At 44.4% G+C, this 14,127-nt stretch overlaps 1 protein-coding gene across 6 annotated transcripts in view; it reads left to right on the top strand.

The window, feature by feature from the left end:
- DPF1 (double PHD fingers 1) overlaps positions 1-14,127 on the top strand; it is a 467,038-nt gene that overhangs the window by 131,042 nt on the left and 321,869 nt on the right. For all 6 annotated transcript variants that reach the window (XM_069208087.1, XM_069208083.1, XM_069208085.1 and 3 more), the window contains exon 2: positions 369-529. In XM_069208087.1, the coding sequence (XP_069064188.1) occupies positions 369-529 (161 nt within the window). The remainder of the gene's footprint in view (positions 1-368; positions 530-14,127) is intronic.

Genomic DNA, 14,127 nt, shown 5'->3' with positions numbered 1-14,127 from the left:
CATGTTATATTTGTAACGCAACCTTTCATTCTTCCCAGGTGGATTCAGTGTCTTTTGTGTCTTTATGTGTGTTGATAGTAGCGTTTGTTATCAACACATAGAATTCATAGAACGATGGCTATTATACAATTTCAGTTAGTATCTGTATTAGGTTGCTTTAGAGGAGTTGATGGATCTTGGGAATGTGCTGAAATATCAAATATTAAGTTGCTTCCATTGACTCACTTCTTTAGCACAGGACACTTGGGGCACGGAGCAGAAAGGTTTCCATAAAATTATAGCCACTTAAACCACCGAGAATTGTGCAGGGAAATTATGAAGGTAGAAATTAAGCTGGCTACATTCTCTTTTTCCTTATTCCCTCATAGGCTAGGAGAGGATTTCTACCGCGAAGCCATCGAACACTGTCGGAGTTACAATGCTCGCCTATGTGCTGAGCGGAGCATGCGCCTCCCCTTCCTCGACTCGCAAACCGGCGTGGCCCAAAACAACTGTTATATATGGATGGAGAAGACACATCGAGGACCAGGTGAGAAGCAGCTCTGGCGAAGTGGCTGTGTGGTTGGAGAGAGGTGGCTTTACAGTGGTTGAGAGAGACAGCGTGCGGCCAGGTGGAGGAGAGTGGAAAGGAGATATCTCTTGGGAAGTAGAGGAAATGAGGTGGGGGGTCAAGTGATGGGTGATTACTGAGGGAAAGTAGGAGAGGCGGAGCCAGGTGATCAGTAGCTCCATGGACAAGGGTGGTGGGGCTAGGTGAAAAGTGGTTAATTACTTTAGACAAGGGTAGAAGTGTATTTGGTGCATTTTGTTTGCTGTCTGCTAGGGCAAAGTGGAGTCAGTGTCACAGATCGATGGTTCTTTTCTGGTAGAACAGGTGAGGGGGCAGAGGGGATACATGGAAAGGGGCTCCTGCATAGGGATAAGGCACGATTGGTTTACGTAAAATGTTGTTTCTGTTTCAGAGGAGAGATGGAACAACAGGTGGTGCCAGCTGAGAGTTAAGCTCTGAGCTGGCAAATAGTGACCGTAGGTGGTTCTTGTTTTGAAGGATTGGAAAGGCAGCCGGGTAAAAGCTGGCATCAATTTAAGAGATACAAATAATTTGAAGCTAGGTGAAACACAGCCTTTGTTTGCCAGATAGGAAGATGTTTGGAGGGTAGTGGAAATGTGGCAAGAGAATGGAGGGATCCTTTCTGTAAGGGTAGGAGAGATTAGCCGAGAGCTGGGACAAAGATGAAGATTGCTTCCTTCTGGAGATGAAAGAATAGAATCAAATGAAAGATGCCCCCTACCTAGGAAGGGACGTACGAGATACAGTCAGCTTTCCAATGTGAACTTTATTTGGGTCAGTGGAGAACCCACGGGTATGTGGTGTCTATTTGGGGGAAATACGTGTGTTTCTTGGGATGTACCAGATAATGCTTGCAGCAAAGATTGCAGTGCATCATTTATAATGGATGGTTATGTGCCCCCTTTTCACAAGTAGACAACACTGTACAAATGCCATTTCCTCACAAAAGGTCAGACATATACCAGAAGAGTACTGCTTCTAGAAGCAGTTCACATCCTAGAGAGTACAGCTACCCTTGGTGTAAGACAGATGAAACAATACACTAGGTCTATGGTGAGAGAAGCAATGCCTCCTAGAAAAGAAGACATCTGAAGCAGCTTCCAGTCTCAGTCTGGGGGATGGTGTTGATTTCCATCTAGAAGAAGGTTGGATCTGCTGACTGCCTCTTTCTGCACCAAACACTCTTCTCTCTGTCCGTGGAGCAGGTGATAATTTCTCAGAGATGAGGTTTATAACAAGATTAGGGCAGGCAATTCAGTTGTGCTACTTCTCCTCTGCGCACTTGACTCTGGTTTACAGTAAACACACCCATATGGCCGAAAGGACAGCTTTGGCAACAAACTGACTTAAACTTGGATGCCATCTTATGATATATTAACCTATAAGTCACACAATCTTATAAAAAATGATAATTTCTCTAAAATCTGAAAATAATATTTCTATGTTACAGAGATTCCTTTGGCCAACCGGTGCTAATCTAAGTAGTCCATTGTATGCAGCCAGGTTTTGTGAAGGACTCCTGTTAGTAAGCACCACAATGGCCACATCCAATGTGGACAATAGAAACCAATAACCGCAGCTGTCCATATACATGTTAATGTGACACAACCAGAAAATCATTATTTTACCTATATTCTGCTGATCATTCTTGTCACTGTCACGTCATATAAAAGAAAAAAATAGTTTAGTTTAGTTGTTCGCGATAGCTCTGTTGACCATAAGCATCAAGTTTGGAGCTTCTATAAGAACTTCATCTACCAAGCAACTCATACCCTGTATGACATAACCCACACATGTATTTTACCAACCGGACATGCAAGCCCCGACTTGCAATAGCTAGATAAGACTAAGGAGCTCCACAGGGCAATTAATGTTCTAGGCAGATAACAACAACATGTGATTGCACAACAGTCACTAGGCATAAACTGAAAAATTGTATTCTTCCCTAAAAAGAGAGCACTGTAATATGTAACAATATCAAGCAAGAAAATATAGACCTGAAAATGTAGTGTAGAATAATGACCAGCAACAATATTCAATGTAGAATATTGACTAAGACTATATCATGAAGATAGTGTGTATAGGTAAGTATACATTTACTATAACTACACACCTATACACCTTGAAGGTGGTCACGGTCCATAGATTTAGAGTTGGGAATAGGAAATCTTCCAATAGCTATATATCCTTACCTTCATAATATAGTGTTGCTCCCTATCCTGTATTCACTATTGTTGTAGAGCAATATTCTGCGCTTAAGATTGTTGCAGGGTCTAAAGAATTGTGTTATAAGTTGAGGGATGTAAGCACCCACCTCAGATATTAATCACAGTCATTGTCAGGGTGAACCACTAAAGTCAATAAATACACATGAGTCAACTGCCTGGTAGCTATGACACAGAGCACACAGGCTTAACCTAATAAGGTTGTAATGTAGAACAATAAAAATACCACAATGGATTGAGTAAAGATTAACAAACAAAATGGCAAAAAGGCAATAAGTGGCACCGAAGATGTGAAGTTTTAAAGTTTGAAGCTTTAAGTTGAAATAGTGTCACCAAGAAGCAGAAAGTGCTAATGATACTTAAATGCCACAGTACAACAGGACCCAGGTGCAGTTTGATGCTGACCATTATGGGGTGCAGGCCTGATACACTAACTAGGTTCATCCTGGTCAAAGACTCTCAGGGTTGCAGGAAGAAACCAATGGGAGAGTACAGTCCAGGTCAATTTGCCACTGGTCAGCTGCGAAGTTGAAGTAAAAGGCCTCTTGTAGCTTGTTGTGTCCCTGTAGCTTTTACAGTAGGTCAGCTTTATGAACCTTGGACTCCACTTTGTTGTCCTGGTTACAAGAAGGAGAACAGATCAAGCCTTCTTAACTCTCATCTGGTCTTGGACAGCAAGTTCAGGCTTCTGATCTTCCATAGGTCCAGGAGTGTTCCGTAGTTGGTGGCTGGAGAAGCCACATTTATGCCTGCCACATGGTTTTGAGTGGGAATGACCCCTAGGGACCCACCACTGATTGGGTAAAAGGACCTGGGCTGATTCTTCCCACTTTGGGCATTTTCAAGCCTTCGGTCATACTAAACTTGGGGACTGAGGGCAGGAGGTTTGTCAGGAGGGTACCATGGTTATTCTAGTATCCTCCCACATTTAAGACTAAAATCCAGTTTTAGGCAGTCCCTGTATCCCCTACACACTCAGAGGCAGAAGTCTGGTAGAACAAATCTGAGTTTTCAGCAACTAGGCAGTAGATATACACAAAATGTTGTCTCATTTTTCTGTCCTCCTTCCAAGTGTGCACCATATGTTATATGTCAACCGGGCAGACCTGTCAAACAGGTTGTAACACTGTAATGTCAAAAAGTGGACCACTGTGATTGGGCCATGACTGGCTGATAGGACAAAAGAGCACCACCCACGTATCAGGTAACATTCGCCTGTGAATGGGGAACCCTATCTTAAGTGTGGCCCATGTAAACCTCAGCAGACCTGTAAAGCAGGATGTGCCATTCAAGCAGGATGTGATACTTTAATACCAAAAAAGATTCTCCCAGCCTTTCCTGCATATCCTCTCAGGTTCAGATGATGCATCTCTGGCCATTCAGTCAACCTGTTATTTGCTCTTGGGAGGCAATTCACAACCACTTAAATGCTAATTACAGGCTGTCAGAAGTGGAAGAGTAAAATGCATATTTAGCCTGTAGGGACTTCAGGCAGGGCAAAAATAACTTTCTAAAAGTTATTTTTCTGTGGTTTTTAGAAAATATCAGACTTCACCACTGAATTGATTTTTAATAACTATTAAAACTGGTTGATCTTTTTTCTAGCAGGTAAGATTCCTGAAATACAGTATTAGTATTTAATATTGCATTGAGTGCTTTAATAGGGAACAGTCTTCCCTGCTACAGTGAAAACAGGACACAGTATTAGTATTTAATATTGCATCTGTGTGCATTTCTGTAGCACCACCAACCCTGCTACAGTGAAAATAAGTTTTAGGGGCTGGTCACTGTAAGGAAATATTTACCACACTTTTACATGTTCTACTTTTAAATGCCATGCACTCTACCTTATGAGCAACAAACCCTAATTAGGGGTGATGTATAAATGTTTGAAACAAAGGGTAAGGCCTTTCAGAAGTGTTTATTTGAAGTGACAGCCTGCACAAACAGGCTATTGGTGGCAGGCTTGCAGTCATGTTTACATTGTCACTGTAGTGGGTGGCACAATGGGTGCTTCAGTCCACTTCTGACGTTAAACTTACAGGCCCTGGGTACACCTTGGTACCATGTACCATGGACGTATAGGTAAGTTAAGTACACCAATCGTGTATACCAGTTTCATTATGTTGAAAGGAGGAACACAACTCTTTACCACTGCTTAGAGAGGGTAAAGCGTTCAAGGTTCTATAGCCAGAAAAAATAGGGTTCAGCCAAAGGCACAACAAATCTGGGTTGACTATGTGGAAAGGGCAAAATTTCCAATGCAAGGCAAGACTTTGCAGGCCATATTGTGGTGAATAACACTGCTGCATAGAAGAGCAGTGACAGGGAAAAATATTGCAATGAATGGTGTATCCTTTTTTAGGTCAAGCGCGCAAGCACTCTGACGTGTTGTAATATCTGTGGGCTTTTAAACACGGCCACTGTACGCCTATCACTATCACTCATTCATGGGCTTGCCTTTCAAAACTAATTTGTTATTGGTAATAGCTTTAGGATTGCCCCTCCCTGTGTACCTTGTATCTAAGCAAACTACGAGAGTGACGTAACCTTCAGCTTGGGTCACAACATCTGCAACATCAAACAGCAAACAGACGAGCAGAACCCTAAAGTACAATTTTTGTGCATGTCCAAGTGTATCATTACATGCATCTGAGGAGTAAATGTGTGGCAGAGAACTGAATTCTGAAGCCCTTAAAACGACCATGAGGAAGGCCATAGACCATAAAATAGCAAACCTGCCAGGGATTCAAGGGCGGTGACTGCAAGAGGAGAGACATTGACCAGGGTACCTTCCATGTGCCACCACATGGAGCTAGAGGTTCCATTACCATAGTTAAAATTCGACTTACTGTGTTGTTTGTATCTTGATGGTATTGTAAACTTTAATAGGTTTGTAGCATTCGCAGGCTCTCCAAGTTTGCCTAGCAACAGCCATCTTTGTCACTTGTTTTCCCATGCAGCATCAACGTTTGATTTCTGCCAAAGCTCCTCCTGAGGATTTATCTCGCTCTCTGGTTGCGTAGATGTCAACTCACAGAGCTTTTTCTCACATTCAAAACAAACCAAGCTGTTAACAACAAACCCACGGATTGGAGGCAACACCTCACAATTCAGCCAATCACTGGCAGATCTAGTCAGTTGCTGGAGGGAATGCATTTCCCTCAGAATCTGTGCTGCACATACTGAACTCCTCACAAGCATTAATAAGTCCACAGCCTCTCAGAGATCCAAACACATTCAGCTGATCCAGTGCCTGACTAGCAGTCCGTTAGGATCCCATGGGCCTAATTAAAATTGATTCTGCTAATACCAATGGGGCTAGTGACAGGACCGACCCCACTGGGACTCCAGACTGTGGTTTGTCACCTGAACATCTTGGACAAAATCTCCCAGTGAAATGCGGAGGAAAAACATGCAGAAATTGAGGCAGAAACACTAATTTCTGCATGTTATTCGTTAAAAAATCTTGCTATCCCAGAATTACCAGAACTCTGGTAACAGTAACTCTGAGGGTGCATGAGGTTGGAATAACACAGATTATTCTGTACGATTTGTAATGAGGCATTGTGTTTCTTGATCGATAAAGAGGAGCAGTAGTAATACTCTGTAACACTTCTTTCATACACTCCACTCAAAGATAACATATTTTAGTCACCAGCACGTCAAGCTCCCTCAGATAAAATCAGTAAATATTCTAGTCTCTGATTCCAGTGACTACCAACAAGACACTTACTGCGTGCCCAGCAGCAGTTAGGGTGTCTGCCGCCAACAAGTGCATGACAGGGCTTATAAGGTGCCAAGTATTGCAGACGGTGCGCTGCAAGGCAAATTACAGGGCCCTGAGAGATGGATCACACTCTTGTGTCTTTTGAGTCCACACCGACAAGAAGCTAAAAGCAAAGTCACTGCTGAGACCTACCTCCTCCCGCATACCCCCAGAGTGGATGACCCGAACCTCGTGACCAAACCAATATCACCTACAACCTGCCTTTGTAGGAGCTTGGCCAGTACAGGGTATCATCTACTTCTGTTAAACTCTAGTGCTATGCTGCCTACAGAGATGGTTGCGTCCGCTGTGAGCTCAAGACCAGCCTAGTGCTGACCTGTCCTGACCTTGGACACGGAGGTTTCTGACCATTTCTCTAGAGACGAAATCACCTCGAATCGGCATTCTTGGTTCACCAAACAATAATGTAGCTGCTAGGCTTCCACGGCCATATAATATTCAAACTAAGCCGTTGCACTTTTGTTTTTTTAAAGTGGTTTTTAATGAGAGACAATTGTATCAAATGTTCCACTTTTCTTCAGTGTGCAAGGAGCACTCTGCTGAACCATAGGCAGGTCCACTGGACTTAAACTACTCTGCAGCGTTTTACACATAATTACAGATTTCATGTACCTTCTGCATAATTGGCAGATTTTAATAAAACAAATGTTCTAGCTCAAATGACTCAAGTTACTAAAGCCACCGCCACACATGTCGCCATGCAGTGGCCAGCATTACAAAGGCTAACTGAACACTTTCAGTGGCAAATTTCTGTAGTTAGGTATTAAATAGACACAACTGAAACGAAATCTTAGTAAAGTGATCAACTAAAGAAGTAGTGTTGTCAGGAACCATATCGCATTATGCTGCATAATTTGCCTTTTTGTGCCACGTAATTTACCTAACCCTGCCACATAATTTGATCCTCCCTACCACATAATTCTAGCGTCCCTAACTACAGGCATGACCGCTTTAGTTATGAGATTCTGTGACCACTGTATTGCCACACTTGCCACATCATCTACCATCTGTTTCGTGATTTGCGGAGTTTAACAGAAAATTATTTCTACTTTAAGTGGTTCAAACGTTTCGAAAAAGGTGATGCAGCAAAGTGACAGTCCCTTTCGCCTTTGCTGATTACCTGTATTTCGATGCTAAACCGGTACCGATATAACACTTTCCCGCACACAGTATTAATGTGTGTTAAAATGACAAAAAAGCGAATTGGCACAGGCCCACAATGTGCTGCGTCTGCCATCATACGTTTATTTGTTTTTGTGCCATTGTTTGATCAACACGGCTGCCTAATTTGTTCTTCTGTTGCAGCAAAACTCATGCGAACCTGCGTGCAGTGTCCCAGAACTAGTTGTTGCAAAACATACACCATCGAGGTACTATGTACTTGACCCTCCTAAACCACGGAAAGCCGTTCCAGACAGTGCCGCGTGCCCCATTCCAGTACCCGGATCTTGGAACACATTGTCCATCCAGATGTTCCACCAGAGCGCCGTCCTCTGTGCCCCGGCAGCGGTTGCGTGGCCTGCTGGTGGCTGTCAATTAGCACATCCTCCTCGTGTGGGGTGGCGCGCGGGCAGCTGCTGCCGGCTCGTGGGCTCCGCGCCGGAGGAGACAGGGAATTCTCGTCCGCTGTCGCCCGCGTCATGCAGGATACCTCACGAAAGATGGGACGCTCGAGGCGTGCCGCCTGCTGCCACGTGTCCTGTTCCGACGCCGGTTCATGTCTACTCTCTGAATGAAAATATTTACGAAGAGCGGAAAACCCACGTGCTCCTTTCTTAGTGCCCCGGAAGACACGCATTGCCCCAAACCACAGAGAGACGATGTCTTGCCCTAAATCATGCTGCGAGTCAGGGAAGAGAACAGGACCCAGCTGCAACCAGAAGCAGCATAACACCTGCCTTTTAAGCACAGGTGCAGAGTAGGCTTGAGTCCAACCTTATTGAGAACACCTTTGCCAACTCATTTTTAGGATTGTTATAATCTATTCTGTGGGCTTTAAGCACGCCCATCTCACGCCATCACTTCCATTTGTTCCCGGGCTTGCCTTTCAAAACTCCTATGATGTCGTTGGTAAATTATTTAGTTTGCCCCACCTTGAAGTACTTTTCTTACCGCCTTGGAGGCTGATCCTCTTACATGGATGCACGATCGGCGAGATACCTTAATGTGGCACACTGTTATTGGGGTCGAGCCTGCGTTGCATGCGCTCGCGCATGCGTATCGCAGCGAGACTCTTTTGTATTTAGAAAAGGGCTCGGAGCCCTGTCAACTTCACGTCAGTGTTCTTTATTGGTTCGTGGGCTTGCCTAATAAAATCTGCTTGCTTTCATTAGTTGAAGGCAAGCATACGTCATGCCTTTTCCGGTGGCTAGCCCTCCTCGAACGCAGCGACCAAGTACAGAAAACATGCGAGGCTCGCTGTTTTCCATCGGGCTCATGGACTTCTTTTTCTCTAATTTACGAGCGCGATCTTGCTTGGCAGAAGTCGAGCGCTTTACATAGTTAATTTCACTTTTTCGGGTTGTGTACATAAATGCACTTTTGCCTGATAGGTGAAAAGTTGGGTTAGGAGTTTACAACGCGATCAGCTCTAACATGAGCAAACGCGAGACCCATTGCATTGTAAATGCTTGTTTCTTTTGCCTCACCGCTTCGCTCATGACAGTTTGTTCTTTCTTCATCTTCCTTAGTTTTGAGCATCTGCTGTTTCTTTACAATGTCTTCGGGGGCTTTTTCATTTATTTTATTTTGCAGTTTTATATTGTGCAAACTTGACACAAAGGCATTGGAGTTGTTTTATATAAAACAAAGGTATTACAGCGCTTTACATGAGCACCAGTTACATTACATAACAACACATTCATTTTTTGTAGCAAGGGGCAATTAAGTTATTTGCACAGAATCACAGTATGTTGACCATGTTCCCCAGCTCCAAAGTTGGGAGCTCTGGCCCTTACGCCACACCGTCTCCCTTAGTGTTCTTTGTCTGGTGCCTGTCGGGGTAGTCTGGGAATAACTTGTTTTTTAATATAGCACTCGGTAATACAGGTTCTGCCATTATATAGCGCTGTAAAGCAGATGCCATTTTGGTGAAAAAGCTATGTCAGGATTGGAATCTGTGACATTCTCGTTCTCTCAAGACCTCTGCAATGGGTGCATTAACCAAATGACTTGAGTAGAGGTTAACACTAAGCGATTGCACGTACTCTTGATAACCTCTGGAGGGTCACCAACCAAGTACATAGGTTAGTTCTAGGCAAGAAGATGGCGAAAGGTGTTGTCTCCAAAATGGTGGAAAAGGAGTCGCGACTCCAGACCTAAGCACTTCACGGCCTCAACCTTGATAGTAAAAAATATCTAGCCTTTGGGCTTCTTCAAATAGAGTTCAGTTAGCGTGAACTCGACACAAAGGTATTGCGGCGCTTTACATGAGCACCGCTTACATTACACAAGAACACATTCATTTTTAGTAGCAAGGGAAGATTCATTGATTGGCCCAGAATCACAGGTTGTTCAGCCGGCGCCAAGACTGGATCCGTTTTCCCCAGCTCCAAGTTCGGCAGCTCTGGCCCTTACGCCACATCCTCTCCCCTAAGGTTCTATGTCTGGTGTGTGTTGGGGCAGTCTGGGAATAACTGCCATTTCATAGCGCTGCAAAGCATGTGCCATTCTTATCAAAATCACTATAATTAATTTGCAGTTAGCTGCCTTTTCTGTTATTCTCTTTGTATACAGTCAATGTTTTTAAAAGTTAGACTGGCATTGCCAATGTAGAGGAATAATTCCTTTAAAAGTTTACCACACAGAAATATATGGCTGCCCCTTTTCCTTGCTCCTAACTCTTTTGACCCCCTTATTCTCCGGATTAAATGTCACAAAGGTGCCTCTTTGTGTCTTGTTTGGTGCTATAAAAGTTTAGGTAAACACACTAGAAAGGGTTGCATCTCTAGGGTATCACGGTCAGTCTGTAGGAATGAGGCAAAAACCCTCCCAAAATGGCAGCCTTGTTGTTTCCTCTCTCCTGCAGCGACAGGCCTGGGAGGGTTGCTGTGGCACCTGGCATACATCCACTACACTCCAAACCAAAACACATAGGTAAAAGACATTGGGGGTTATTACAACTTTGGAGGAGGTGTTAATCCGTCCCAAAAGTGACGGTAAAGTGACGGATATACCACCAGCCGTATTACGAGTCCATTATATCCTATGGAACTCGTAATACGGCTGGTGGTATATCCGTCACATTTGGGACGGACTAACACCTCCTCCAAAGTTGTAATAACCCCCATTGTCATTTACAACGCCAATAGCTCTAACTCTCACAAATGCGAGACCTATTGCATTGGAAATACTTGCTTTTTCTTTTTTGTAGCTCTGCATTTGTGACAGACAGGAAAAACACCAAGGACCAGAATGTGAAGGGAATTCATGCATGAACTCCACAGCCCTGGTTGATGCTCCCTTCATTAGAGACAGCATGAGTTCAGTTTAAATGAGTACCTTATTTCACACCTTAAGCCAAACACAGGCCCCCTGGTGACCTTCACTCCACCGCCCTACCAACTCTAACCTCCAGCTCCCGCCACACCTCACCCATGTATACTTTCTACATCGCCTAAATAGGTCCTTATTAGGCCTTGCCCTGTGTTCACATTTCAGGCCTCAACTCTTTGCTGTTGCATCAGGTCTCAACTGCCCTGCTCTCTTATAAGGGTTTACCCCTTTGAGTCACTGGCCTGTGCAAAAAGTTCAGTTTCTAGGTTTTCCAGCCAGGGAGGTTTCCCGCTAGTCCCTCGAAAAGAAGGAGATATGAGCAGGTAAGTGGTATGCGTCACTTGATATGGCACTATCACCTTCACCGTTTAGTGATTATTTTTTAGTTTTCCTCTTTTTTACCTGCCTGGCATACAGTGCCTTGTGCTTACAACGTGCAACTCAACAGAAAATTAAAGGGAATGGAATGAAAGGGGAAAAACACAAGAAATGCCCTTAGAGGGAAACTCCCCCTTTGTGATAGGGGATTGTTTCCACTAAAGATTCCCCTACTTTGAGTTACTTTGGCATGCACTATGCCCGACAAATGGGAGTGAGTGAAAAAGTGATACCTGATTAATTAATTCTAATGGTACTAAATGCTATGGGTCCTCACCAGATCCCCATATAACAATCAGTTGTTATGGTAAAACGCAGATAGTTCAGGGTGGTTTTCTCTTGGTTGTATTTGGCAGCCTGCCACATGTTTTATAAGGTGATATTGTTTAATTGGGCAAACCTGAACTATCTATCTAGGGTCTAGGACAGCCGCTTTCTTTGGCTCAACAGTACTGGGTTTACACTTCACAGTCCTCAGGGTATGCTCTAGCAGCTCTAAGAAGTAGAGATTATCTGTTCCTATTATTAGGGATTCTAGAAGCATAGGTATTACTCCTACCTCAACTAGACAGCTCTGTCCCTTGTGATTTGTGAGAGTGAGACAGGCTATTGGGTATGTTTGGTATCCCCATGCACACAGCGGATGGGAACTTATGTCTTAAGGAGTACTTGTGAAGGGAAAACTAGCTGTTCCTTAATCATGGAATGCCCACACCCTGAATACAAGAGGGCATTCACCCATTTATGAATGACACACAAACGCATGTTATATACAGGTCCCTGAGCATATAACATGGAGCGAGGGGCATAACTGATATCCATAGGTTCATCTTCCTGCTTCCCTGTCTACTTTTACTAAATCGGGTGATATGGCTCCACTCCCTATGTTTGTGGTAGCATTGGGTCGTGGGGGCAATAACCTTGATGGGCTCCAATACACTCTTGATAGGGGGGCCTTTTCCCACTCTTCAGTAATAAGTGAGGGATGGGTTTACTATTCTTCTCCTAATTCAGAGGCATTGTGCGCAAATGTGCTCTGGAAAACATAGGGGCCATCTCCACTGCCTGCTCCACTGAAAGCCCTGCATGTTGTCTAAGCCATCTTTGACTTGGATAAGGCAGTGCTTCCAGATACTGCTTGAGATATATTTTGTTCATTATTTCCCCTTTTGTTGTTTCAGTCGGTTTAAGCCATCTGTCAGCGACATCCTTTAGATTGTAAAATGATGCCTTGGGTGTTTCTCCTGGGAAGCCCCTTTCCTTTTGAAACTTAACACCGTAGCTTTCATCATCCACCCCTAGATGATCCAGTACTACCTTTTTCATGTCCGCATATGCAGAGGTCCCCTCTGCATTGGCTGGCAGGCATTCTGTGCACCGCCAGTGAACGAGAGGAGGGTGGGCCGAGATAGAAAGGCCACTTCTCGGGTGACCAGGAACTGGCTTTGGCTGTGCACTCAAAATTAAGGGAGACCGCAATAGGGTCCTCCCTAGCGACATATTTTTAGAGCAGTATCATAGGACCATGGATTGCAATTCCTTTGCCTTAGGAGAGCCCCAAAATCAATCGTATGGTCTATATCTGCTTGAGCCACTCCAGCTTCCGCTGTCCCTCGCGTAACTGATGTAGGATGTTCTCCATCTGGTGTCAGGTGTGTTTTTATGCCCGCATTCTCCACCACTTGTGAGTCCCTGGTCTGTGCGGTTATAAGATATGACTCCAAAGGACCAGAAAGTTTTAGAGTGGTTGCTTTATTTGGGGAATGTACAAGTGCAGATAAGTACAGCCAATAGGAATCCTCTTCTTCATCCGTTTCTAGGTTTTCCAGCCGGAAAGGTTTCCTGCCAGTCCCTCGGAAAGAAGGAGATATAAGCAGTGGTATGCATTCACTTGATATGGCGCTGTCACCTTCACTGTTTAGTGATTTTTTAGTGCTCCTTTTTACCTGACCTACAGTGTGTAATGCTTACAATGTGCAAACTCAACTGAAAAAATAAAAGTTTAGAGGTATAAAGGAGAAAAAAACACAAGAAATGCCCTCAGAAGGAAACTCCCGCTTAGTGATAGGGGATAAGTTCCACTAGAGATTCCCCCCTCCTTCAAGTTACTTTGGTGTGCATAGAGAGCCCCACACAAAGGAAGGGCCTGGAGGGTATTGTGTGCTGGGAAGGTTTTAGAGTATTAGAAAATGGAAAAAAGGGAAGAGAGTGTGTATTCTCGCTTGGTGCTACTGTGGCTCTGGGGCTCTTGCCTCACCCCGCACCTGGTTACACACCTGCACAAGCCGCGCTACCCCGGGAACGTGGCTGGGACTTCAGGTCCTCTGGTGGGGTTCCCTCTCAGCCGCTCTCTCCCTCACTTAGCCAGCGACTAGTCTCCACCCTGCAGTGGATCTGCTCTTCTTCCTTGCTGCAGGCTCACATCACTACTGCGGACGTCCTTGCTTCCTGTGTATTCGGCTCACTTTGTTTGTCGGCTTTCTCTGCGTCTTCTTTCAGTCGGGGAATCCCTTGCGGCAACAGCTTATCCTTCTCAGGCGCAGCCTTTTCCATCATTGTCAAATGCTTTTCTCCGTCATTGAAGAAAACCCACGCCCCCAAGTCCACCTCCTGGGATCCAGATTTCTTAAAGGGTCTAGCTTGTGAAGAGAAAGGTGTTTTTGCAGGTA

Source organism: Pleurodeles waltl, chromosome 9 (genome assembly GCF_031143425.1).
Source record: "Pleurodeles waltl isolate 20211129_DDA chromosome 9, aPleWal1.hap1.20221129, whole genome shotgun sequence".
In the NCBI taxonomy this organism is placed as follows: domain Eukaryota; kingdom Metazoa; phylum Chordata; class Amphibia; order Caudata; family Salamandridae; genus Pleurodeles; species Pleurodeles waltl.
The sequence above is the reverse complement of the archived record's forward strand: the minus strand, read 5'-3'. Positions and strand labels throughout refer to the sequence as shown.